Genomic DNA, 26433 nt, shown 5'->3' with positions numbered 1-26433 from the left:
TGCTGACCATGAGGGTACACATTGTGCTTGAGTACAATTCTGCTGTTGATAGCCCACAGCGCCTCATAAATGCCCTCATAAAGGCAGGACTTTGCCTCCACAAGGACTGTGTGGTGGTCGCTCTTACTGATACAAACATGGACAGATGCATCTACAGCTAGCAGGTTAGTAAGGATGTTGGTTCCCTCACCATCTGCTGAAGATCCAGTTTAGCAGCTATAACCTTTCAGACCCAACCAGCTCTATTGGTCATACTGCTATCGAGTGACTGTTGGTGATTGAAATTCCTAATCCAGAGTACATTTCCTGCCCTTTCAACGTTCAGTGCTGCCTCTAAGTGTTACTCAACATGGAGGAGTACCGATTCATCAGCTGAGGGAGGATGGTACAGGGTAATGAGCAGAGGTTTTCTTGCAGGGCTGTTTCTGCCATTCTTTTTGGTACCTAGGGCATGCCAGGTGATGGATCCAGTTTAATTTCTTTGAGACTTTGCAGCAACTGGTACAATTGAATGACTTGCTAGGCCATTTGAGAGAAGCCTCATTATTGTAAGTCTAGAGTCCCATGTAGGCCAGGCCAAGTGAGGATGGCAGATTTCCTTCCCGAATGATATTTAATGAACCAGAGAGGTTTTTCTTAGTGGTTTCATGATCATCAGTCGGTTCTTAATTCCAGATTTTGTTTTCTTGAATTCAGATTCCATCTACCATGGCAGGATTTGAACCTGGGACCAGGGCATTAGCTGACCTTCTGGATTAATAGTGTAGCGATAATACTGGGTCAATGCCTCCCCATCCTTTATCCACCTTGTCTGTTGCTGTGTCAAAGACACTAAATTAGTTCAACACTGATTTCTCACACGTCTGCTCTGTTTGATCCTGTTATTATTTTCAAGGTACTGTTCTATAACCTCATTGACAATAGATTCTCATCATTTCTTTGACAGATGTTAGGCTAACTGGCCTAAAGTTTACTGCTTTTTGAAATGTGTTTATCAGAGCGTAAACCATAGTGAAGTGGTGAAGCTGAGTAAAAGGGTTGGAATCTTTGTAGAGTTTTGTGGGACCATGTTAGTGATTCCACTACCAATGCATATCTCATTGCTATTCTTACTCCATTTCCTTCATTTTTACTGAGTCCTGTGAAGCGGCTTTATTATCTTTTACTTGCTAATTGGAACAAAGGTTTATGACAAAAGTATATAACTCTCATTTTTATTTTCAAATATTGGTAGACTGAATATGCATTTCCATCACTTGTTTGATTTTCTGATTCCTTGTCTTTCTCTGTTTTGAACTAAGTGACAATATAATTACAATAAATATTTAGCACTTCCGTTACAAAAAACAGAAATTGCTGAAGTTACTCTCCAGGTCTGGCAGCATTTATGGAGAGAAAGCAGAGTCAACGTTTTGGGTGCAGCTATGTCCTTCAGAAGAAGGGTGACTGGACTTGAACATTAACTCTGCTTTCTGTTCACAGATGCTGCCAGACCTGCTGAGTTTCTCTGCACTTCCTGATTTTGTTTCTGATTTCCAGCATCTAAAGTTCCTTGCTTTTTTTTTTAGCAATGCAGTTAATTTTCTTGAATAAGGAATTCCTTGCAAGAAAATCTGGTGGTGTGTTTCAATGGTTTAAGTTTGCATAGTTGACTTAGAGTCAAACTAATCATGTTAAAAGGATGCCAAAGAATGATCATGGAGGGAAAAGTCACAGAAACTCACAGAAACTGTTTTCATATCCCTTTTGGGTAAATTACACATGAGCATTGTTATGGAAGTGGTTCGCTGAGGAATTATGCTTTTTTGGGGAGGGAAGGGGAAGAGGAGAAGTAATTCTGTGGAGGAGACTGAAATAATTCCACAGAGGCCAGTATCCTGTAACCAAGTCATCCTTTATTTATACATGGAAAGTCCTTGACACTGATCCAGCTTGTCTGAGACTCCTGTTCTTTTTTTCCTTTTTATCTTTTTCCCCCTCACTACCACCAGACAGCGGTAGTGCTTATTTTTCCCCAGAACCCATGTCGTGTGTGCGTAGCTGGAGATTCCTGTAATTTTTTAAAACTTTTTTTTTTAAAAGAGCAGAGTCCTTCACTCGCACTGATCCAGCTCCCTCAGAGCCAGCTCTGAGTAAACAGAACCTTGGACACTCCTGTTTATTTTTTTTCTTTGTGTGTGCAGCTATGAGATACTGTGAAAGACACCAGGTATACAAATCTTTATTCAATTTCCACCACCAGGAAGAAAGGAAACACCCAAGTGGCCAGTGACCAGCAGTGCCCTTCTCGGAGGACATTGCTGTGTGATCAAAACAGTGAAGGGGAGGACAGGGATTAAATCAAAATAGAATTGGATGGGGAAATAATACACTTCACTCCCAGCGGCGCCTACCTCTCCCTGAACAGCTGAAGGGTGTTGGTGGATACTCTGTGATCCTTCTCTAGAGACACCCGGGCTCGGACGTAACCACAGAAAAGGGGAAGAGACTCATGTTCTTTTTTTTTCAATTTTTTAGGAGCACACTGACTGTGGTCCAGACAGCACAGAGTCAGTTCCCTGACACAAATTGAGAGGAGACTCATGTTCTTTTTTTGTTCCCTTTTATTTTATTAAACAGTTACAAAACAGTTTTTAAAAAACACAGTTAACATTTACAGCTGTATACAAATAAACAGTAATTTTACAAGGAAAGGAGCAGCAAAGCTATGCTCCAAACTCTACCGTCCAACCAGTTTACAGGGAAGTGAGGACAAACCTCAAATCCCAGTTTCAAACATTACAAGATAGCAACAATGACATTTGTACATAAAAAGACAATCCAGTTACATAACTAAGTGCATACAATACAGACCCAGCAAGCCCTCGTCCCTCCCACCTTCCGGCCACTCTAAGACAGCCCACCCCTACGCACCTTCCAGCTCTTGGTCCACCCCATGCCCCTTCCAGCTCTTGGTCCACCCCATGCCCCTTCCAGCTCTTTGTCCACCCTGACACACCTTTCGACCACCTCTAGAACAACCTGCCCCAGTACCCGCCCGGGGTGACAATGGTCAGGATGGCCAACCACCTTCTGGCTTCACTAACCGCCCTCTGCACCTTTCGACCACCTCTAGGACAGCCAGCCCCAGTACCCACTCGGGGTGAGAGCACTGAGGACGGCCTACCCATCTTCTGGCTCTCTGTCTGCCCCTACATACTGTTGGGCTCTCACCCACTCCGATGTGCCATCTGGCCCATGGACTGCCCTGATGCACCTTCCGCCCACCTCTAGGACAAGCCCGTCTCCTTCCCCCAGGGACGACAGTATGCAGGGCAGCCTTCCGGATCTCAGCCTGACCCTACGCACCTTCTGGCTCTCAGCTGCTCTGACACACCTTCCGACCACCTCGAGGACAGCCCGTCCCGATCACCCCTTCTCGGGACAACAGCGCTCAGAATGGCCTACCCACCATCTGGCTCTCGGGGTGACTGGCATCAGGGTGGCCTACCCACCCTCCAGCTTTCGGGACAGCCTACCAACCTTCAGGTTCACAGGATGGCCTACCCACCCTCCGGCTCTCTGGGTAACAGCTTTCAGGACAACCCATGAGCCTCCCAGCTTACAGTAAGGCCTGCCAGACCCAGGGACTCACAAGACAGTGTAGGTGATAACTCTACCATATTTCTTGTTGGGTTAATTGTGAACAAACAGTCCTTTCTGGCACACACACAGTCTAAATAGAGTCTTTAAAAAATATAGAGTCCACTCCAGTTTACGACGTGCGTTGTTAGAAGTGGAGTCCACTGCTAAAAACAGAGTCCATAACCAAGGGCAGAGTCCACTCCCAAAGGCAGCAAATGCACACCCCACAGCACACAGGTGTTCAGTCTCCATGGAGTTCTGGCACCTCCATTGGAGAGCCAGGGCCACTCACAGGAACACAGTACATTTTAAAGATGCAGTTAACTCTCAGGGGTTTTGGTCCTCTCCTGAAGGCAAGGTTTTCTCCAAAACTCCAGGATACAGCAAGTGCTCACCTCCCAGCATGCACACAGGTGTTCCATCTTCAGAGGCCCAGTCCCAGGGCTAGGCCTCCCCACAGGAACAGTTCCTCTGGTAAAATGTATGTCTTCCACAATGGCCCAGTCCAAACACCAAAGCAAAAGTGAAGACACAGACAAAAAGCAAAGAAAACTAGAGTCCAAGGGCTAAGCCCTACCAAAGAATTAACATTGTCCTTTTCTCAAAAGTGAGAAAAGAGTAACACAGGCTGTAACCAGCCAGTGAAACAACAATTCCCTAATGAGAACCAAGTCACACCTGAAACACATTATGTGCATCAGGAGTTTAGAAATCAGTCCTCATTAAAGAAATACCAGTTAACAAATTGGCTAAATAATTCAGCCAGTTCAGGAATCCGGTTTCCACCCCAAAAAGAGAAGCAGAAATCAACTGCAACAGTTACACACTGACTGTGGTCCAGCCAGCATAGAGTCAGTTCCCTGACACAAATGGAGAGGAGACTCATGTTCCTTTTTTGTTATTTTGTTTTATTTTTGTTTCTTTTTCTCCCCTTTTTTACCCCCACACTACCGCCTAACTGCGGTAGTGCTTATTTTCCCCCAGCACCCATGGTGTGTGTGTGCAGGTGTGAGACACAGTGAGAGACACAAGGTGCACGAAATTTTATTCAGTTTCCACCACCAGGAAGAAAGGAAACACCCGAGTGGCCAGTGACAAGCAGTGCCCTTCACATCAAAGGGCAATGCTGTGTGATCAAACAGTGAAGGGGAGGGCAGGGGTTAAATCAAAATAGAGTTGGAGGGGGAGAGAATCATGTTCTCTTCCTTTTTTTTTCTTTTTTTCACACACTGATCCAGCTCCCTCAGAGGCAGCTCTGAGTGAACATAACCCCCGAGATTCCTGTTTTTTTCTCCCTCTTTTAACCCCCACACTACCGCCTAACTGCGGTAGTGCTTATTTTTTCCCCCAGCACCCATGTTATGTGTGTTCAGGTTTGAGACACAAGGTGTATGAATTTTTATTCAGTTTCCACCACCAGGAAGAAAGGAAACACCCGAGTGGCCAGTGACAAGCAGTGCCCTTCACATCAAAGAGCAATGCTGTGTGATCAAACAGTGAAGGGGAGGGCAGGGATTAAATCAAAATAGAGTTGGAGGGGGAAATAATGCACTCCACTCCCTGCGGCGCCCACCTCTCCCTGAACAACTCCAGGGTGTTGAGACTAATGTTCTTTTTTTTTCCTTTTTTCTTTTTTTCTTCTTAAACCCCCACACTACCACTTGAGTGTCATAGTGCTTATTTTTTCCCCAGCACCCATGGTGTGTGTGTGCAGGTGAGAGACACGTGCACAAATCTTTATTCAATTTCCACCACCAGGAAGATAGAAAAACACCCGGGTGGCCAGTGACAAGCAGTGCCCTTAATCTCCCGTTTATTTTTTTTTCTTTTAGTGCCCTTCACATACTACCCTTTTTTTTTCAAGCAGTGCCCTTCTCTCCGTTTATTTTTTTTTAAACCCCTCCACACTACCGCCTAACTGCGGTAGTGCTTATTTTTTCCCCCAGCACCCATGTTGTGTGTGTGCAGGTGTGAGACACCGTGAGAGACACAATTTGTCCGAATCTTTATTCAATTTCCACCACCAGGAAGATAGGAAAACACCCAAGTGGCCAGTGACAAGCAGTGCCCTTCGCATCAAAGGGCAATGCTGAGACTCATGTTCTTTTTTTTTCTTTTTTTTGGCAGGGACTAAATCAAAATAGAGTTGGAGGGGGAAATAATACACTCCACTCTCCTGAATCTCCTGTTTGTTTTTTTTTCTTTTTTTTATTATTTAACTACCACCTAAGTGCGGTAGTGCTTATTTTTTCCCCAGCACCCATGGTGTGTGTGTATACCTGTGAGACACAGTGAAAGACACAAAGTGCACGAATCTTTATTCAATTTCCACAACCCGGAAGATAGGAAAACACCCGAGTGGCCAGTGACAAGCAGTGCCCTTTACATCGAAGGGCAATGCTGTGTGATCAAAACAGTGGAGAGACTCATGTTCTTTTTTTTTTATTGAACAAATTACAAAACAGTTTACAAAAAAACATTGACAGCTGTACACAAAAGACAGCAATTTTACAAGGGAGAGGAGCAGCAAAGCTGGGCCCTGAACCCTACCGTTCAACCAATTTACAGGGAGAGGAGGACAAACCTCAAATCCCAGTTCCACATATGATAAGACAGTGACAATGACATTTGTACATTAGACAATACCGTTACATACAAAAGTGAAGACTCATGTTCTTGTCTGTCAACCAGTGCTCCTTGATTGGACCAGGTTAACAGCTGCAATCAGGGAATTCATACTCTATAAAGTCCACCTGGCTGACCTTGTTAGAATCACTGCATCCTTGTTCTAGTTCTTTATCTTGTAACTCATCCTGGGCATTATAGCATCTGGTTCAATTCCTCCAACTGCCTCGGATACGTGCAGCGTGTAATGCGCAGTAGTTCACCTCTCGTGCCTGGACAATCTTGGAAGAAATTTATTCTATTCATCAGGTGGTCAGGTAGCAACATCTGCCGTGTCCTTATGATTCCACTGTCTCTTCAGCGCTTGACAGAAGGAGAACCCACGAGTTCCGCCAGCCTTTCCAACTGTTCTGAGGAGTGGGGCTCATTTTGATCCTGCCCTGTTTGTAGCTTTGTGGTCCATGTGCTCGTTCAGGACTGTTGTACTTACCCCAACTTGATACGTCACTGGACCCAACCTCATGTAGACCATGCCTCTTACCATGGAGGCCATTCCTGTGGTTCTTACACTAACATTCACCCCCTGTAGTGAACTGTCATTTTCGCTTAGCAGAGTCTTATGACTGGCTTTGGAATTCCTGATGCTGTTCTCTATCCACAAAGGTCCATGAGGATCTGATTTAACCTGGTGGGAGGGTCTTCTCCCCAACTCTGCAGGTGCTATCCCTATAGTTGCATGAGTGGTGGTCCTAAAATGAAATAGTAACCAGGGCAGTTTGGTATCTAATGAAGTTGTAGGCTGTTTCTTTAAGCCTACCTTCAAAGTTTGGACTGCTCCTTCCGCCAGACCATTAGGTGATGGACGGAGTGGAGCTGTGTTCAAATATCAAATGCCATTTCACTTTTGGAAATACTCCACCTCCCTGCTGGCACACCTTGGCCACACACTCTGGTATCTGTGTACTTCAGAAGATAGTTGCAATAATCGCCCCTGTGTTTAATGAATGAATTCTCTGTCCAGCCACTTTGAATGGGCATCCACAATGACTAAGAACATTGAGCCCATGAAAAGACTTGTATAGTCGATGTGTAACTGAGTCCAGGGCTTACCCATCTGTTTTAACAAATGTGGGGAGGTGCTGGCAGTAGTCTTTGTCATTGTTAGTAGTCTGGGCACTGCCCACTGACATGGTTATTTCTGCATCCAAACCTGGCCACTAGACATAACTTCTTGCCCCTATCTTCATTTTGGAATCCCTGGTGGAGTTCCACCAGTAGCTTGTGGCGGACCTTTAATCGGGAAAATCACTCTTGTTCCCCATAATAATATGCTATGATCTAGTTCTCTGGGTCTTTGGTTTCCCATATCACCATCTGCTGTTTCAGTTTTGCCAAGACCAAATCTTTGTGTTCACAGTCTGATATTATCAGCTGTGACCGGAAGTGTATCCAGAAAATTTAAAACCATTATAGACTTTTCCAGTCATGATACCACCAGCAGTATATCTGTCAGCGGGAGGTGGCTCAATGCATCTGCATTCGCTACTTGGCCTCCCAGAGCATGGTCCAATTTGTAACTGTACACACTGAATTCAGCGTGAAGCTGTGGATGGCACTGCCTTGTCCCCTTGAAGTGGATCTAGTAGGGGTTTGTTTACAAAATTGTCTGTAAAGGTTTGGTGGAATGTCCTGACTCCAAAATATGCCAAACCTTCTTTCTGTATCTGGGTGTATTTATGCTCTGCATTAGCCACAGTCCTCGATGCATATGCTACTGGGCATTGCTCTCCTTTGGCCACCTGTGAGCCAATGCTACCCTGATGTTATACTGGAAAGCATTGCATTTCTGTACCAGATCCCACTTGGGATCATGGTGTGCCAACACCTTAGAGGATGGTAGCTGTTTCTTCACTTCCCTGAAAGCTGTGGCTTGGCTACGTTACCACTTCCAAGACCGATCCTTTTTTAGGGATTGATACAAGGATGTCAGGGTGGAAGCCATATCATGTTTGAACTTTCCATAATAATTCACTAGCCCAAGGAAAGACCTCTAGTACAAACATGGGAGCCGAGAGACCTTTGATTGCCCTCACTTTATCTTCCAACAGTATAACTCAGTCTTGTTGAGTTTGTAGGCCAAGATCCCTTGGGCTGTCTGGAACATCTTTTTCCCTTCTAAGGCATACGATTGCCTGGGGGGAAAAATCTAAGGATTATGACCAAGTTCTCTAAATGCTCCTTTATTGGTCTTTCCTATTAGCACATCATCTAGAGAAATGGCGACCGGGGTAGGCTTTGTAAAATGTTCCTCATCGTCTGCTGAAAAATTGCACAGGTTGATGATACTCTAAGTGGCAGTATATTGAGACAAACCCTCTGGGTATTAATTGTAGTATACATTCTAACCACAGTTGCAAATACAATTGGCTCATGTCCAGCTTCGTGAAGGGCAGTACCCCCCGCGACCACCACCATCCCGCCAGCTTTGTGTATAAATCCTCTGAGAGCAGGATTTTGTATTTATCCAGCTATGTAAAGTGGGGTTTCCGTTTAAAATCCTCAAAAAAAGCCAAGTGACTGTCATCACAATCTAGTATGACTGGTGCTGCCCATTCCACATTTGATGATGCGTTCACTTCCAGCCTTCTGATTTCTGCATGTCCTTTGTCCGTACAGCAAATGGCACTGGTCAAGCCTTGTATGGAATTGTTCCTGGTCAATATGCAAGGTGGCCTTGGCTCCTTTGATAGCCACCTGACACCTGGAGGATGAATGCCTCACTTCTGCCTTGAGACCCTCCAATCACATGACATCATTGCATTAACGTCGATTTCACCGTTTTCCTCATCACTCCTCCTCCCACCTCATCCTAGATCTAACTCTACACTGCCCTCTTGAACTGTCCTACTTGTACATCTTAGAGTAGTCATAGAGATGTGCAGCATGGAAACAGACCCTTTGGTCCAACCCATCCATGCCCACCAGATATCCCAATCCAATCTCATCTCACCTGCCAGCACCTGGCTCATTTCCCTCCAAACCCTTCCTATTCATACATGTATCCAAATGCCTTTTAAATGTTACAATTGTACCAGCCTCCACCACATCCTCTGGCAGGTCATTCCATACATGTACCACCCTCTGTCTGGAAAAAGTTGCCCCTTAGGTCTCTTTTTTTATATCTTTCCCCTCCTCAGCCTAAACCTATGCCCTCTAGTTCTGGACTCCTCGGCCCCAGGGAAAAGACTTTGTCTATTTATTCTGTCCATGCCCCTCATAATTTTGTAAACCTTTATAAGGTAACCTCTTTGCCTCTGACGCTCCAGGGAAAACAGCCCCAGCCTGTTCAGCCTCTCCCTATAGCTCAAATCCTCCAACCATGGCAACATCCTTGTAAATCTTTTCTGAACCCTTTCAAGATTCACAACTACTTCCTAATAGAAAGGAGACCAGAATTGCACACAATATTCCAACAGTGACCTAACCAATGTCCTGTACAGTCGCAACATAACCTCTCAATACTCTGACCAATAAAAGAAAGCATACCAAATGGCGCCTTCACTATCCTATCTACCTGCGACTTCACTTTCAAGGAGATGTGAACCTGTACTCCAAGTTCTCTTTGTTCAGCAACACTCCTTAGGACCTTACCATTAAGTGTATAAGTTCTGCTAAGATTTGCTTTCCCAAAATACAACACCTCTCATTTATCTGAATTAAACTCCGCCTGCCACTTCTCAGCCCGTTGGCCCATCTAGTCAAGATCCTGTTGTAATCTGAGGTGACCACCTTTGCTGTCCACTACACCTCCAATTTTGGTGTCATCTGCAAACTTACTAACTGTACCTCTAATGCTTGCATCCAAATCAGTTATGTAAATGACAAAAAGTAGACAACCCTGTACCGAGCCTTGTGGCACTCCACTGGTCACAGACCTCCAGTCTGAAAGACAACCCTCCACCACCACCCTCTGTCTTCTACCTTTGAGCCAGTTCTGTATCCAAATGGCTAATTCTCCCTGAATTCCATGAGATCTAACCTTGCTAATCAGTCTCCCATGGGGAACCTTGTTGAACGCCTTACTGAAGTCCATATAGATCACATCTACCGCTCTGCCCTCATCAATCCTCTTTGTTATTTCTTCAAAAAACTCAATCAAGTTTGTGAGACATGATTTCCCATGCACAAAGCCATGTTGACTATCCCTAATCAGTCCTTGCGTTTCCAAATACATGTACATCCTGTCCCTCAGGATTCCATCCAACAACTTGCCCACCACCGACTTCAGGCTCACCGGTCTATAATTCCCTGACTTGTCCTTACCACCCTTCTTAAATAGTGGCACCACGTTAGCCAACCTCCAGTCTTCCGGCACCTCACCTGTGACTATTGATGATACAAATATCTCAGCAAGAGGCCCAGCAATCACTTCTCTAGCTTCCCACAGAGTTCTCAGGTACACCTGATCAGGTCCTGGGGATTTATCCACCTTTACCCATTTCAAGACATCCAGCACTTCCTCCTCTGTAATATGGACATTTTTGCAAGGTGTCACCATTTATTTCCCTACATTCAATATCTTCCATATCCTTGTCTACAGTAAATAGTGATGCAAAATATTCATTTAGTATCTCCCCCATCTTCTGCGGCTCCACACAATAGCCACCTTGCTGATCTTTGAGGGGTGAAAATGTGTTGCTGGAAAAGCGCAGCAGGTCAGGCAGCATCCAAGGAGCAGGAGAATCGACACTTCGGGCAGAAGCCCTTCTTCAGGAATGAGGAAAGTGTGCCCAGCAGGCTAAGATAAAAGGTAGGGAGGAGGGACCTATTCTCTCCGTAGTTATCCTTTTGCTCTTAATGTATTTGTAAAAACCCTTTGGATTCTCCTAAATTCTATTTGCCAAAGCTATCTCATGTCCCCTTTTTGCCCTCCTGATTTCCCTCTTAAGTATACTCCTACTGCCTTTATACTCTTCTAAGGATTCACTCGATCTATCCTGTCTATACCTTACATACGCTTCCTTCAATTTCTTAAAACCCTCAATTTCTTTAGTCATCCAGCATTCCCTATACCTACCAGCCTTTCCTTTCACCCTCACAGGAATATACTTTCTCTGGATTCTCGTTATCTCGTTTCTGAAGTCTTCCCATTTTGCAGCCATCCCTTTACCTGTGAACATCTGCCCCCCGCCCCCCATCAGCTTTTGAAAGTTCTTGCCTAATACTGTCAAAATTGGCCTTTCTCCAATTTAGAACTTCAACTTTTAGATGTACTCTATCCTTTTCCATCACTATTTTAAATCTAATAGAATTATGGTCGCTGGTCCCAAAGTGCTCCCCCAATGACACCTCAGTCACCTGCCCTCCCTTTCCCAAGAATAGATCAAGTTTTGCACCTTCTCTAGTAGGTACATCCACAAGAAGGGCTTATGCCCGAAACGTCGATTCTCCTGTTCCCTGGATGCTGCCTGACCTGCGCTTTTCCAGCAACACATTTTCAGCCAACATCCACATACTGAATCAGAAAACTTTCTTGTACACACTTAACAAACTCCTTTCCATCTAAACCCTTAACACTCCATTTGGAAAGTTAAAATCCCCTACCATAACCACTCTATTATTCTTACAGATAGCTGAGATCTCCTTACAAGTTTGTTTCTCAATTTCCCTCTGACTATAAGAGGGTCTATAATGCAAACCCAATAAGGTGATCATCCCTTTCTTATTTCTCAGTTCCACCGAAATAACTTCCCTGGATGTATTTCCATGAATATCTTCCCTCAGCACAGATGTAATGCTATCCCTTATCAAAAACACCACTCCCCCTCCTCTCTCACCTCCCTTTCTATCCTTCCTGTAGCATTTGTATCCTGGAACATTAAGCTGCCAGTCCTGTTCATCCCTAAGCCATGTTTCTGTAATTGCTATGATATCCCAGTCCAATGTTCCTAACCATGCCCTGAGTTCATCTGCATTCCCTGTAAAGTCCCTTGCATTGAAATAAATGCAGTTTAATTTATTAGTCCTATGTTGTCCCTGACTGTTGACTCTCTTCTGTTCTCAATCATTCCTGGTGAAGGACTTGTGCCCGAAACATCGATTCTCCTGCTCCTCGGATGCTGTTTGACCTGCTGTGCTTTTCCAGCACCACACTCTTGACTTCTGTTGTGTTTGCACTGTCTCTTCTTTGAAACCTCCATAATCAGGTTTTTCTGCTTCAGACAGCATTATTAGTTTCTTTTTTAGTGAAAGTATTTCAAATTTAAATTGTGATCCTTTTCAGTGGTGATCTGGCATTGAATTGAGAAAACGCCTTTTTCTTGTAGTAAGTGCACCTTACTAAAGTCATAGTTATACAGCATGGAAACAGACCCTTCAGTCTAACTCGTCCATGCCGATTAAGTTTCCCAAGTAAACTAGTCCCACTTGGCTGCATTTGTCCCATACCCCTCTAAACGTTTCCTATTCATTACCTACTGAAATGTCTTTTAAATGTTGTAACTGTACCTGCATCCACCAGTTCTTTGGCAGTTCATTCCACAAACAAACCACCTTCCATGTGGAAAAGGTTGCCCCTCATGTCCCTTTTAAATCTTTCTTTTCTCTCACCTTAGAAATGTGTCTCCTAGTTTTGAACTCACCCACTCTAGGGAAATGTCCTTGGTTATTCACCTTATCTATGCCCCACATGATTTTATAATCCTCAATAATGTCACCCCTCAACCTCCTGTGATTCATTGATGAAAGTCCCAACCTATCGTGAAAAACTCTAAAGTTTTGGTAGGCTGCATACTTAATCCCTTCAGTTTCCTCTGGTCTGACAGAGTGTCTCTTTTTGTAATTATTTACTGCTTGAGATGTTGAGAGAACAAAGAATAATCGAAAAAAAGGATAACCATACTTCACAACCCGGGAATCTGGAACAAATTAGTATCAAGGTTTGGCGTTTTGTGACGTGTAATGTTATCTTTTAAGTCAAAAATAATTTCTCTTGAACAGATTAGACATGAAAATAATCCCTTTGTGTATGAACTTGAGTGTAAATTTATAGAGTGAAGCCAAAGTAAATGGATTAAAACAAAGGATTAATAAATGAGTTCATAATTGTTGACAGTCTTTGTTACGCCCTCTTGAACCTTTAAGTGTAGTTTCTTTAAAAATCATCAGTGTTCTTAGGTTGTTCTATTTCCAAACCAGTACAGTGATGGATATGCTAAATAATTTCAGTTCATCCACAAAACATCTCCTTATCTCAAAGGTGTGGCTGCAATTTTAAACAAGGGCGTGAAAGAGATGTTATTCAAGGATTGAAGCTGGAAACAGCTGTATAGCTCAGCCACAAAGTAACCTTATCAGAGTAACAGAACTGAAACTCATATTTATTCCAAGAAAATAAACTCATATTTATTCCAAGAGCTGGGCAAGACCCAGAAAGTTTCTTTGAGGAAAATTAAATAATTTAAATGCTGCATTAGTAGATTATTTCTTCAATCTAACTTTATTAACAATAAATGCTAATTAAAAGGTTGTAGAAAAACATTGTCAGGCTTTACTGCTTTTAAACTTTTCTACCTTCTGCTAATGTACAACCTACAGCAAAATGAAAATTGTCAGTCTTCAACTGATGTGAAACACGGGCACACGTTGAAAACCTGATGGATGGCATGTTTAGTAAATGATTGCTATTGAAAAGAAGATGAAAGCCATAGTTTAGTTGTTCAGCTTAGAAAAGTGGCTGTTCATCCTTAGATCATGTCTTATGAAGAAGAATTTGGAACTTCTTAAGTGCTACTAATATTCAATCACAAAATGTACTTAACCTGTTTGAATTCATCCTACAGAGCAAAAGCTGTTCACTACATGTAGTGAGTTAATTGCTTTGGTAAATGTATTGGGGGCAGGAATAGGGGTATATACTGTACAACTATTAACCAATTAATTGTAAGCAGAGGTTATGCACATTTAAAATGGCTGTTATCTTGCCTTTGTTCCACTATTTGAACAATAAATATTAACAATTAAATCCTTTCTTTATCTTTTTTTTATGTGACAGGATGAAGTGCATGAGCGAGATAGATTTAGTGATTTCTTACTAACTAAACTGAGGGATCTGATGCAAAAACATCCGTCGCTAAGGCTTATACTTTCTAGTGCAGCTTTGGATGTTAATCTCTTCATCAGATACTTTACCGGCTGTCCTGTAATTTACAGTAAGTAAAAATTGGTGAATAACATTTGTCTAACCTTATATCTTAAAGTTGTGCTGTTGATTTTACCTCCACCTCAGAACTATTTGGATGGCTATCAGTTTTCCTTTTCATGTCTGAAATGGTTCAGTTAAACAATATTTTGTCAACAAAAAAAAAACAAAGAACTGCAGATGCTGGAAATGTGAAGCAAAAACACAAATGATTGAGAAACCCAGCAGATCATAGAGATATACAGAATGGAAACAGACCCTTCGGTCTGACTCGTCCATGCCGACCAGATATTCTAAATAAATTTAGTCCCATTTGCCAGCATTTGGCCCGTGTTCCCCTTAAACCCTTCCCATTCATATGCTCATCCAGATACCTTTCAAATGTTGCAATTGAACCAGCCTCCTCCACCTCTGGCAGCTCATTCCATACACTCGTCTCCCTCTGTATGAAAAGGTTGCCCCTTCACTCCCTTTTTTAATCTTTCCCCTCTCACCTTAAACCTATGCCCTCTAGTTTAGGTCTCCACCTTCCTGGGATATGTGAATTCCTGTTGAACATAGTTGCTTGACTGTACCTACAAGGTGGTGATGGTTAGAAAACCAACACAAAGAAGGTAACTATTTGAGCTTTTCCTTACCAATCTACTTATCCAAACAATCTTGGTTAGAGTGACCACTGCACAGTATGTGAAGTCAAATTTCTGCCTTCACATTGAGGAATACCCTTCATCGTATTGTGTGCCATTCCAATTGTTAAATCATTCTGATTTAAGAGATTTTAGCAGAAACAACTTTATATTCCTCCTGGCTTGTAACCTCATGGCCTGCATATGTACCATTATCATTTCCGTTAAGTCAGATGACTTGGCTTGATGAGTGTAAAAGAGCAGCAAATGAAGATTGACCTGGATTTTACCTGCTCTCTGAAGATGAAGTAGGGGAGTTGGTAAAGTTGTGACAGAAACAATGGGAAGTCAGTTGCCTGTTGACTTCAAGATTAAGGCAGGTGGCCAATTAATTCAGTTGTAACCAATGAATAAAATATTAACATTTTGTGCACTGTCTGGCATCTTGTTAGCATCAGAGTGACCCCATACTCAGTTGGGAAGACCGTTGGTTATAATGCTTCTCGAGTCATCAGTAATGTTGGGGGATGCTTAACCTTTTGGGGTACCTTGTCCTTCCAGTCTAATCTGGCACAGAATGGGCAGTTGAGCAATGGGTCTGATTAACAGGTAAAGCTAGGTGTTTCACATTACTGCAGTGCAATAGCAACAGTAGAGATGTTGGTCACCATCAGTATGCTTTCATTGAACAAAAAAGCTGTTCAATTTTCATATTTTGATTTATTGTCAAGTGTACCCAAATAATAGTTATTGAAGTTGCTTGAATCTCTGGAGCAAGTTACTTGATCTTGTAGGGTATGAGATTTACATATATTTTAGGATCTTTTATTTAAGTTTGATTTTGAATTATTGGCTATTTTCTGTGTCTGATGGGCTTAATTATTAACTTGTAAGAATTTCAGCAGCCATAGTGATATCTTTAAAAATATTTGAGGGAAATAGTTTTGCAGGACTAATGGGTTTTTATTTACATTAGGAAAATTCATAAGTGAGCTATGCATTCTGATGGAAGTTTATGAAATTGTTTTTTTTAAGATTTTGGAAAACATACCTTCTGATTTAAAAAAAAACTTTTTTCAGTTTGAGGCAATTCTGCAGAACTCTTGAATGATTATGGATATCTAAAACATTTTCCTGAGAAAAGGAGAAGATGGTAAAAATAGGTTACATTCAAGTAAGATGTTTAGTAATAGTTCCAGACCAGGATAAAACCCTGAAGAGGTCATTTGAAGCTGAGGACATTTAAGCTCAGGATGGTAAAAACTCCAGGAAAAGGCTAATAGATTTTCCAGAATGGAAGTTGAAAGCATTGTCAACTTGAGCCTATGGCGGTGTTGGAGAAGACCATTGTCCTCTTCAGTATTTAAAGGGGGGTTTTTGGGAGATGTAAAGGCTTTTTTGGGGGGGATTAATGCAGTTATATTTCACCATGTGTTTCAAAATATTTAAAGGTGTGTTATATATAAACAGTCTATTCTAATTTTTCATTTCACTTGTTTCATAAACTACTAATTTATTGGTAAAATGAAATCTTCAACATTGCTTATATTTCAGTGGAAGATTACTTTGTCATAACAAAAAAGAAAATCAGATGTGATCTACCAAACCAGGTTTCAGAATAAGAAATACCGGTAATAACACCAGCTGGGATTGTAACACTGAAAGAATAGTTAATGGCATAAAAGGACTTGTAATTGTGTACCAGAACTGACAAGGTTTTTTTTAAAGCTCTTGGTTGTAGTGGACAATTTAAACTTGTAGATTGGATCAAGAGTACAATCTGAGAAAATTCAAATACAGATTTTTAATATTTGGTCCCTTTCTATCAAGTTCAGGGGAGACCATTTGAAGTAAAAGAACTCTTTTTAGAGGACATCTTGCGTACAACTGGATATACAAACAAAGAAATGTTAAAGTATAAAAAAGAGAAACAACGAGGTAAGTTCAAATACATCTAATATCACCGTTGCTTCCTGACTCCTGGATTTAAAAACAAAGCTAATAATGATCCAGTAACAGGAACAGCCCTTTTTTGGTAAGATTTTAACCTGATAATGTAATGTAACATGTTTCAGGAATGTTAACCTTAAGCAGTACTTAGAAAAACTAATTCATGAGCTAAGAATAATTTATGTTCTACCTTCTCAGAGGAAAAACAGCAAACAAACTTAAATGAGTGGTATAAAGCTAAGGAGACCAGCAGTGCCAGCAGATCCGAATATCAAAGGCAAAGATTTATCCCGAGCCTGACTGCAGAAAATGATTTGCTCGATGATGGCGGAGACAGTGTTTTCAGTCAGTTGGTAATTTGACAATTTCTTTTTGAAATTATTCCTATTTTCCTGCTGTTCTGCCCACATTGACCATTTTACATTTAGTTTCAAGAGCATGTGGTTCAATCCACAGATTATATTCATAGTAATCTAAAAATTGTTACTCCTGCAGGATGGGGTAACTAATTTATTTTCTTCATAATGTCAACATCTTGTGCCATCAGTAGAGATTGTGATTTGTTCAAACTTCTGGTTAAGTGTTCATTTTTGTTTCATTTATATCAGTATTGCATTTGGTCAAGAAAAACCCCACAGAAAGCATGAAACTAGCCATTAGACTCACCCTATGGTGTCACCAAGTACACAATTGACTCTCCATGAATTGCTCGTGAAAAGCAAGAGAAAATCTGTTTCCAATTCAAGGAATATTCCCGAGAATTCCTGTTGACTCTGCAAGCTATCTAACAAAGTCTTATTGTCAGGACTTTGTACCCTAATATACAAAGCGAAGCAGGAAAGGAAAGTTAGTACTGCTGACTGCTGTGCTGGTTTATCTTGGCCATTTTCCTGAGACTGGATGTGAATTTGCAGGGTTACCTGAATCCAAACAAGTGATAGTTAACTAAGGACAATGCATATTACCAGAGTGCTCCTAGGATTTTCCAGTAAATTTGCTTACCTTGCAAGAACTACCTGGGGGTGGACTCCTGATGTCAGGCCAATGTGGCCAGCATTCCTAGCAGGATTTGAGGCTCTTCTCGCTTACCTGACCACAGCTGTGGTTATAGCCTGCCCATAGAAGGGGTGTACTCCATGATGGTGACCTACTTGGTTATTGCATTTTTCTAAGTCAATGGGTTAGAAGTACCATGAAGTATAGGAGCAGAATTGGGCCATTCAGCCCATTGAGTCTGCCCTGCCATTCGATCTTTGATATGTTTCTCAACCCCATTCTCCTGTGTTCTCAGCATAACCCTTTATCCCCTTACCGCAACAAGGCTCAAAGGAAGCATGCTGTGCTGGGGCTAGAACCTGAGGCAAATCTTGCTGAGAGCACTCTAGTAGGCCAGGACAGTGGTGGAGTGGAGGCGAATTTCTGGTTGGTGAAGAAATAGGGTTATTGCGTGTAAATTACCACAAGTTACCTTTTTAATTTGACTACTTATTAAGAAATCTCTCAAACAATGAAATACTGAAACAATGATTGAAACTTTTTTGCATGTAGCAACCAAAATCAGACCTCCTTAAGTTAATAAGTTAAGCCTCACAACTTGGCTATTACCTAATTAATTGTGTAATTTAGCTAAGATTCCTACCAAGTGTCCGTCTTTGGATGTCTGGGGTTTGATCCTTGTGCAGTGTTGTTGTTGAAGTCCTGCTGAAGAATTATGGAGTTGAATTCTTGAACAATTTTTCCTCTTTGAAGTTTGTGATGTGACATTAACAATCCTTTTAGATGCTTTCATCCAAAATATTGACTACTCCTTTGGAATCATCAAGTCTGCAGCTTGTCTTATCAGAATGTTTTTGGTTACATTTGGCGTTGACTGAAGCCACAACCTTTCCTGCAATTAGCCCCTTTACCTGAGGACAGGCTGTCTTAATTGCCCATTTGCCATGAGGCAGCAGGTTATCAAGTGGCTATTAGCGCCTCTCTCCCAGGGGAAAAAACTTGTTTCAACTCCTTCCCAGGGATGGCTAATTATCATGTTGCTTTTAATTCCTTTAAAACAGTTTTGCCCTTGTCCCTTTTGAGTTTACTCCAGATAGTTATGGCTGATTCCTTCAATTCATCAACAATTACTAAAGTGCTGATGTTTACAATACAGGATAGATTGGTTTCCCACACCTGGGTGGGCTAGGAAACACTTCCCTGATTGTTGTTCAAATTGCAGCAGTAGAGAAATGATATGCTTATTTGGGCATAATGGCTTCTTAAGGGCTACTTGATTGGCTAGCGAGTAGGTTGCTCAACATACCCTGCATCATCCTATCACTGGTAAAGTTGCAAAGGGGGCAGGATGTGTAAATAGTCAGTGTGTATGAATCTTATTGGCTTTTATGTTGATCTGCCTTCAAATGTGCAGGCGGTTCAACACCCAGAGCAAACGAGAGGATAAGCTATTTTAGAATTAAAGTTAGGATGAGTTAACAGCCAAATGGTCATAGAAATATATAGCATGCAACAGACTCTTTAGTCCAATTCGTCCTTTGTGATCAGATGTCCTAGGTAAATCTAGTCCCATTATTTCGGTATTTGATTTTCTGAGAGACTTCTTAATAAGTAGGCAAATTAAAAGGTAGCTTATGGTAATTTGGCCCATATCATCTTAGTCCTTTCTATTCATGTACTCCTCTAGATGCCTCTTAAATTTTGTAATTATACCAGCCTCCACCACTTCTTCTGGCAACTCATTCCATATATACAACACTGTCTGCATGAAAAATTTGCTACTTAATTCCCTTTTTAATCTTTCCCCTCTCACCTTAAATCGATGTCCTCTAATTGTGGATTCCCGTATCCTGGGGAAAAGACCTTATCGATTTACCCTATCATACTCTTCATGATTTATAAACCTGTATGAGGTCATCTCTCAACCCCCAGTGCTCCAGAGAAAAAAAAAACATCTATTCAGCCTCTACCTATAGCTTGAACCTTGGCAACTTGCAAAGCTTGTTTTTTCTAAACACTTCTCAAATTTCACAATATCCTTCCTATAGGAGGATGCGACAGAAAGTATTCCTATCGCACGCAATATTCCAAATCTGGTCTAACCAATGTCCTGTACAGCCTGAACATAACCACCCAATTCCTATATTCAATGCACTGACCAATAATGACAAACTAAGTTATCTACCTGCGACTCCACTTTCAAGGAGCTGTGAACCTGCACTCCAAGGTCTTTTTGTTCAGTAACACTCTCCAGGACCTTACCATTAAGTACATAAGTACTGATTTGCCTTTCCAAAATGCAGCACCACACACTTATCTAAATTAAACTTCATCTGCCACTCTCTGCCCATTGGCCCATCTGATCAAGATCCTGTTGTAATCTGAGGTAACCTTCTTTGCTATCCACTGCAACTCCGATTTTGGTGTCATCTACAAACTTACTAACCATACCTCCTGTGTTCCTATCCAAATCATTTATATAAATGATGAAAAACAGTGGACCCACACCAATTCCTGTGGCACACCACTGGTCATAGGCCTCCAGTTTTTAAAGCAACCCTTCATCACCATCCTCTGTCTTCTACCGTCAAACTAGTTCTGTATCCAAATGGCTAGTTCTCTCTGTGTTCCATGAGATCTAACCTTGCTAACCAATCTCCCATGGGGAACCTTGTCAAATGCCTTACTGAAGTCCACGTAGATCATGTCCACTGCTCTGCCCTAATCAAAAAAAGTCAATCAAGTTAGTGAGACACCATTTCCCACACACACAACCATGTTGACCATCCTTAATCAATCCTTGCTTTCCCAAATGCATGTAAATCCTGTCCCTCAGGATTCCTTCCAACCCACTTGTTCACCACTGATATCAGGCTCACTGGTCTGTAGGTCCCTGGCTTTTCCTTACACCTTTCTTAAATAGTGGCACCATATTAGCCAACCTTCAATCTTCTAGCATCTCACCTGTGGCTATCAATGAAAGAAGTATCTCAGCAAGAATCCAACAATCACTTCCCTAGCTCCCAGAGTTATGCGTTTTAAACTGTCCAATACCACCACTTTTGCAATATGGACATTTTTTTTAGGATGTCGCTATTTCCCCACATTCTGTAACTTCCATATCCTCCTCCACGACAAACACTGATGCAAAATACTCATTTAGTATCTCCCCCATTTCCTACGGTTCCACACATAGGTGGCCTTGCTGATCTTTAAGGGGTTCTATTCTCTCCCTAGCCACCCTTTTGATCTTAGTGTATTTATAAAATCTCTTTGGATTCTCCTTAACCTTATATGCCAAGGCTATCTCCTGTCCTGTTTTTGTCCTCCTGATTTCCCTCTTGCATGTACACGTACTGCCTTTATACCCTTCTTAGGATTCACTCGATCTCTGCTGATTACAAGTGACATATGATTTCTTATTCTTAACTAAAATCTCCATTTCTCTAGTCCTCCAGCATTCCATACACCTACAAACCTTGCCCTTCATCCAAACCGGAACATACTGTGCCTGAACTCTGGGTATCTCATTTTAGAAGACTGCCCATTTTCCAGCCACCCCTTACTTGAAAACATCCACCCCTAATCAAGTTTTGAAAGTTCTTGCTTAATACCATCAAAAGTGGCCTTCCTCCAATTTAGAACTTTAACTTTCAGATCCAGTCTATCCTTTTCCATCACTACTTTAAAACAAATAGAGTTATGGTCACTGGCCCTACACCCCATAGTGCTTCCAGGCTTCCCACACCTCAGTCACCTGCCCTGCCTTATTTCCCAAGAGTAGGTCAAGTTTTGCACCTTGTCTAGTAGGTACATCCACATACTGAATCAGAAAACTTTCTGTACACACCTAACAAATTCCTCTCTATTCAAGCCTTTAACATTTTGGCAGTCCCTGTCTATGTTAGAAAGTTAAAATTCTCCCAGTATAATCACCCTATTATTTTTACAGATAACTGAGATCTCCTTACAAGTTTGTTTCTCAATTTCCCATTGACTGGTTGGGGGATCTATAGTACAATCCCGATAAGGTGATCATCCCTTTCTTATTTCTCAGTTCCACCCAAATAACGTCCCTGGACATATTCCCAGAAATATTCTCCCTAAGTACAGTCATAATGTTATCTCCAATCAAAAATGCCACTCCCCCTCCTCTCTCTCCTCCTCCTTTTTCTATCCTTCCCATAGTATTTATACCGTGGAACATTAAGCTGCTAGTCCAGTCCATCCCTGAGCCACGTCTAATTGCTGTGATATTCCCAGCCTCATGTTCCTAACCGTGTTTTAGGTTCATCTGCCTTGCTTGTTAGGCCTCTTGCATTGAAATTAATGCAGTTTAATATCAGTCGTACATTGCTCTCTGCTTTACTTTGTTCCTGCCTGCCCTGACTGTTTGACTTGCACCTTTTCCCAACTCTACAAGTCTCAGGCTGAGGACTTTCCTCACTGTCTCCTTGGTTCCTGGTCCCCCACCACAGCCACCGCCATTAACACCATTTTAAATTCTCCCCAACAGCTCTAGCAAATCTTTCTGTCAGTATATTAGTTTCCTTCCAATTTGGGTGCAATCTGACCTTATACAGGTCACTTCTACCCCAGAAGAAATTCCACTGATCCAAAAATGTGAACCCTTCTCCCCTGCACCAGCACCTCAGCCGTGCATACATTTGCACCATCCTCCTATTCCTGCCCTCACTAGCTCGTAGCACCAGAAATAATCCAGATATTATATCCTTGAGGACCTTTTTTTTTAAATTCCTGTCTAACTTCCTATATTCCCTCCTCAGAATTCCATCCTTTTCTCCTCTAATGTCTTTAGTTCCAATGTGCACAAGGTCCCCTACCCTTCGAGAATATTCTGCATCTTCTCTGAGATATCCTTGATCCTGGCACCGGGAAGGCAACACACCATTGATTTCTTGCTGTCAGCTGCAGAAATGTCTGTCTGTGCCTCTGACTAGACAGTCCCTAATACAATCAATCATTTGGAACCTGACATACTCTTAGTTAAATTGGCTGTTCATGCTACATTCCCCTGACAGTCCATCAACCCCTACATTTTCCAAACCTGCATGCTTGATTGAGATGGGGATAGCCACAGGAGACTCCTGCAGCACCTGCCTCTATTTCCTGGCGGTAACCTGCCTGTATCTGTGGGTTTTTCTCCCTTCCTACAGCAGTCATCCATCACACCCCCTAGCTTCTGTAAATTCCTCGTTGCCTCTAACTTCTGTGCCAACCGATCCATGTGATCCAATAGGATTCACAACCAAACATGCTTCCTGCAAACATAATCATCAGTAACATGGAAACTGCCTAATGTCCATCATCTGACAGGAAGAGCATCTTTGTACCTTAACTATCTACAGACCTAGAAAATAGCACAGTCTTACTGCTCTAAAAAAGACTGCTCCAGACTAACTTAGTATTTATGTTTTATATTTTTAATGTTTAATCAAGAGACAGATCTCAGTAAAACATATCATCAAAAAAGAACTTGCTTTACTCACTGTTGTAGTTTTACAAAATAAGCAGTAAGGTTGCACTTTAAAAAGCCACTTAGCTGCTCCCCTGTTGTTAGCTCTCCCACAAGATCCTCCAAGGTCAGCTGTGAAGTTTGTTTGTTAATTTCTCCTCGACGAACTCCGATGTCTAGAGATACTTGAAATCAAACAGTAGATGCATTAGCTGTGCAGAATCGCTGCTGGGTCAGACAGCAGTGTAGGTTTCTTTCTCTGTTTGAATCGCTTCCCATCTGGTCACTGTCACTTCCTCTTTTTTCAAAAGTGTCATTGTTTTGATATCTTTTCCCCAAAGTTCCAAAACAATTCAACAGCTTATGAAACAGTAATTACTGATCCTAATTCGAAGAAATCAGCTTTAACACTGAAAATACCTTAAAGGAGCAGCTCTTGCAGCACAAAGTTTTCCTGTCCTTCATTTTGGATAACCCAGAATCTGTTTCCCTTGTGAATGAACATTTAATAACAATTGTATGATTGTGTTCAATTTTCTATTTGAAAAGGAGTAACTGGGACTAAGATTCTAGATTGATGTGATGCTGATTTCAATATGTGACTAGATAGATCACTCAGATCTTAATATAGAAGTTGGGACAGCATGTTGAGGTTTTACAGGATGTTGGCGAGGCCTCTTCTGGAGTATTGGGTCCAGTTCTGGTCCTCTGTTATAAGAAGGATATTAAGCTGGAGAGGTCCAGAAGTAATTTGCTAGGGTGTTGCTGGGACTTGGAGGGTTTATATTTTAAGGAGAGGCCGGATAGGCTGGGACCTTTTTCACTGGAGTATCGGAGATTGAAAGGTGATATTATAGAAGTTTATAATATAATGAGGGGTATAGATGAGGTGAATGGCAGGTGTCTTTTCCCTAGCGTGTGCAATTTCAAGGCTGGGGGCATATTTTTAAGGTGAGAGGAAGAAGATTTAAAGGGGACCTGAGGGGCAATTGTAATTTTTTTCTTTTTGGACAGTGTGGTTCATGTGTGGAATGAACTTCCAGAGGAAGTGTTTTTTTTGGACAGTGTGGTTCATGTGTGGAATGAACTTCCAGAGGAAGTGGGTACAGTTACAACATTTAAAAGACATTTGGATATGTATATGAATAAGTAACGTTTGAAGGAATACGGGCCAAGTGCAGGCAGAAGGGGCTAGTTTAGTTTGGGATTATGGTTGGCATGAAGTGATTGGACCAAAAGATCTGTTTCCGTGCTGTATGACGCAGACACAATAAATTAGATTGTGAAACATTACAGAAGATTTATGGGATGTATTCAAAAACATTTAATCTACTGTAGTATCATAAAGGATAAGGTGTTTAGGAATGATAGGAAAGCGAAAAAGGAAGAAGCATAGTGTTTTTGATTAAGGAGAACTAGGCTTAGCAAGAGGAGGAGGGTGACTGCTAAGTTTCTTGGACCTAATAGGATACATCCTATTAGAAGGATATTGTAGCACTACAGAAATCTACAGCACAGAGGGATTTGGGAGCCCATGTGTATAAATCATAAAAAGCTAGTGTGCAAATTCAGCAGGTAACGGTAGGTGAAATGTTGGCCTTTATTTAAAAGGCGATGAAGTATAAAAATAAGAAAGTCTTGCTAAAACTATTCAAGACATTAGTTAGACCACATTTTGGTTCCTTTATCTAAGGAAAAATGCACTGACATTGGAGGCAACCCAGACAAAGTTCGCTCGATTGGTCCTGGGCATGGAAGGATTTTCACATAAGCACAGGTTAAGTAGGTTAATTCTGTACTCATTGGAGATCAGAAGATTGAAAGGTGACCTTATTGAAATGTAGATTCTTTGTGCATTTAAGAGGATTGACGTGGAAAGGTTGCTTTAGCTTGTGAAGCAGTATGCAACCAGCAGTGAGTGAGGTGTGGCAGTTTGGTAAGTGTGGGATCCTAAAAAGTAATCTCTTCCCTAAAATCTTTTACTAATTGCTGCTAGGGTAGATAGTTAACTAAGTCTGTTTTTACTCTCCTCAGTCCTAAAACAATCACTCCTATTATGTGGGCCTGCTGTAGTTTGAATAGCTATTTGAATAGTTACTGTAGTTCAAACCAGTTGAGGTAAAGAGCATTAAATAAGCCTCTGTGCAACCAGTTGTGAGCAGAGTGACGGTTTGGTAAGTGTAGGAATTACCTGATGTGGGAGAGAGAAGTCTTTTAGTTTTCTTGCTGTCTTGTTTTCCTCACTACCTTCACAGATCAGTCGCAGATAATGTCCTACAAACCAGGAATTATTAAGAGATTACCTGAGAAGTACCAGGGGTAAGTAAAAGTCAGCATAAGAGAAAAAGACTGAAGTTAAATTAAAGGGAATACCTTTAAGTAATTAGAAAGGTTGGCAAGTACCTTAACTTCAAGATTAAGTCAGGTGAGGTCAACTGAGTGGAATGTATGACCTGTCATAGGACTGTATGATTACATGTGCAGGAAGTGCTCCCAACTTCAGAAACTTGAGCCCTGTTTTGGCTGGACACACTGTCACACATCCATGAAGCTAGGAGTCCCATGGGTAGCATGTTTAGAGAAGTGGTCACAATGCAGCTCAAGACTAGAGGAAAGAAAGGAATGGGGTGACCACTATGCAGTAAAAGAGAGTCAGGCAGGAGGCCATTGGTGACCCACTCACAAATTAGTTTTCCAATTTGGAAGCTAATGAGGGAGCTGGTTCTTCAATGTATAACCATACTGGAAAGGAGGAAGGTGAAAGCAGAGGAGATAGGGGATTAATTAGGGGCAGACAGGTGTTTCTGTGACCACAGATGTAATGACCGAATGTTGTCAAGGTGAGGGATGTCACTGGACAACTGCAGGGTATCCTGAAGGGGAGGGTGATATGACAGGCCATGATACACATTGATACTAACAATATATGTACAATG

The 26433-nt window shown here is 41.7% G+C and overlaps 1 protein-coding gene across 6 annotated transcripts in view; it reads left to right on the top strand.

Moving 5' to 3' along the window:
• ythdc2 (YTH domain containing 2) overlaps nucleotides 1-26433 on the top strand; it is a 151975-nt gene that overhangs the window by 20254 nt on the left and 105288 nt on the right. For all 6 annotated transcript variants that reach the window (XM_043710759.2, XM_043710748.2, XM_087998617.1 and 3 more), the window contains 3 exons: nucleotides 14303-14459; nucleotides 16906-17013; nucleotides 17224-17378. In XM_043710759.2, coding sequence (XP_043566694.1) covers nucleotides 14303-14459; nucleotides 16906-17013; nucleotides 17224-17378 — 420 coding nt within the window. The remainder of the gene's footprint in view (nucleotides 1-14302; nucleotides 14460-16905; nucleotides 17014-17223; nucleotides 17379-26433) is intronic.

This window comes from Chiloscyllium plagiosum, unplaced genomic scaffold (assembly GCF_037043375.1).
Source record: "Chiloscyllium plagiosum isolate Xiang-an unplaced genomic scaffold, Cpla_swu_hap1 HiC_scaffold_2, whole genome shotgun sequence".
Taxonomy (NCBI): Eukaryota; Metazoa; Chordata; class Chondrichthyes; order Orectolobiformes; family Hemiscylliidae; genus Chiloscyllium; species Chiloscyllium plagiosum.
The sequence above is the reverse complement of the archived record's forward strand: the minus strand, read 5'-3'. Positions and strand labels throughout refer to the sequence as shown.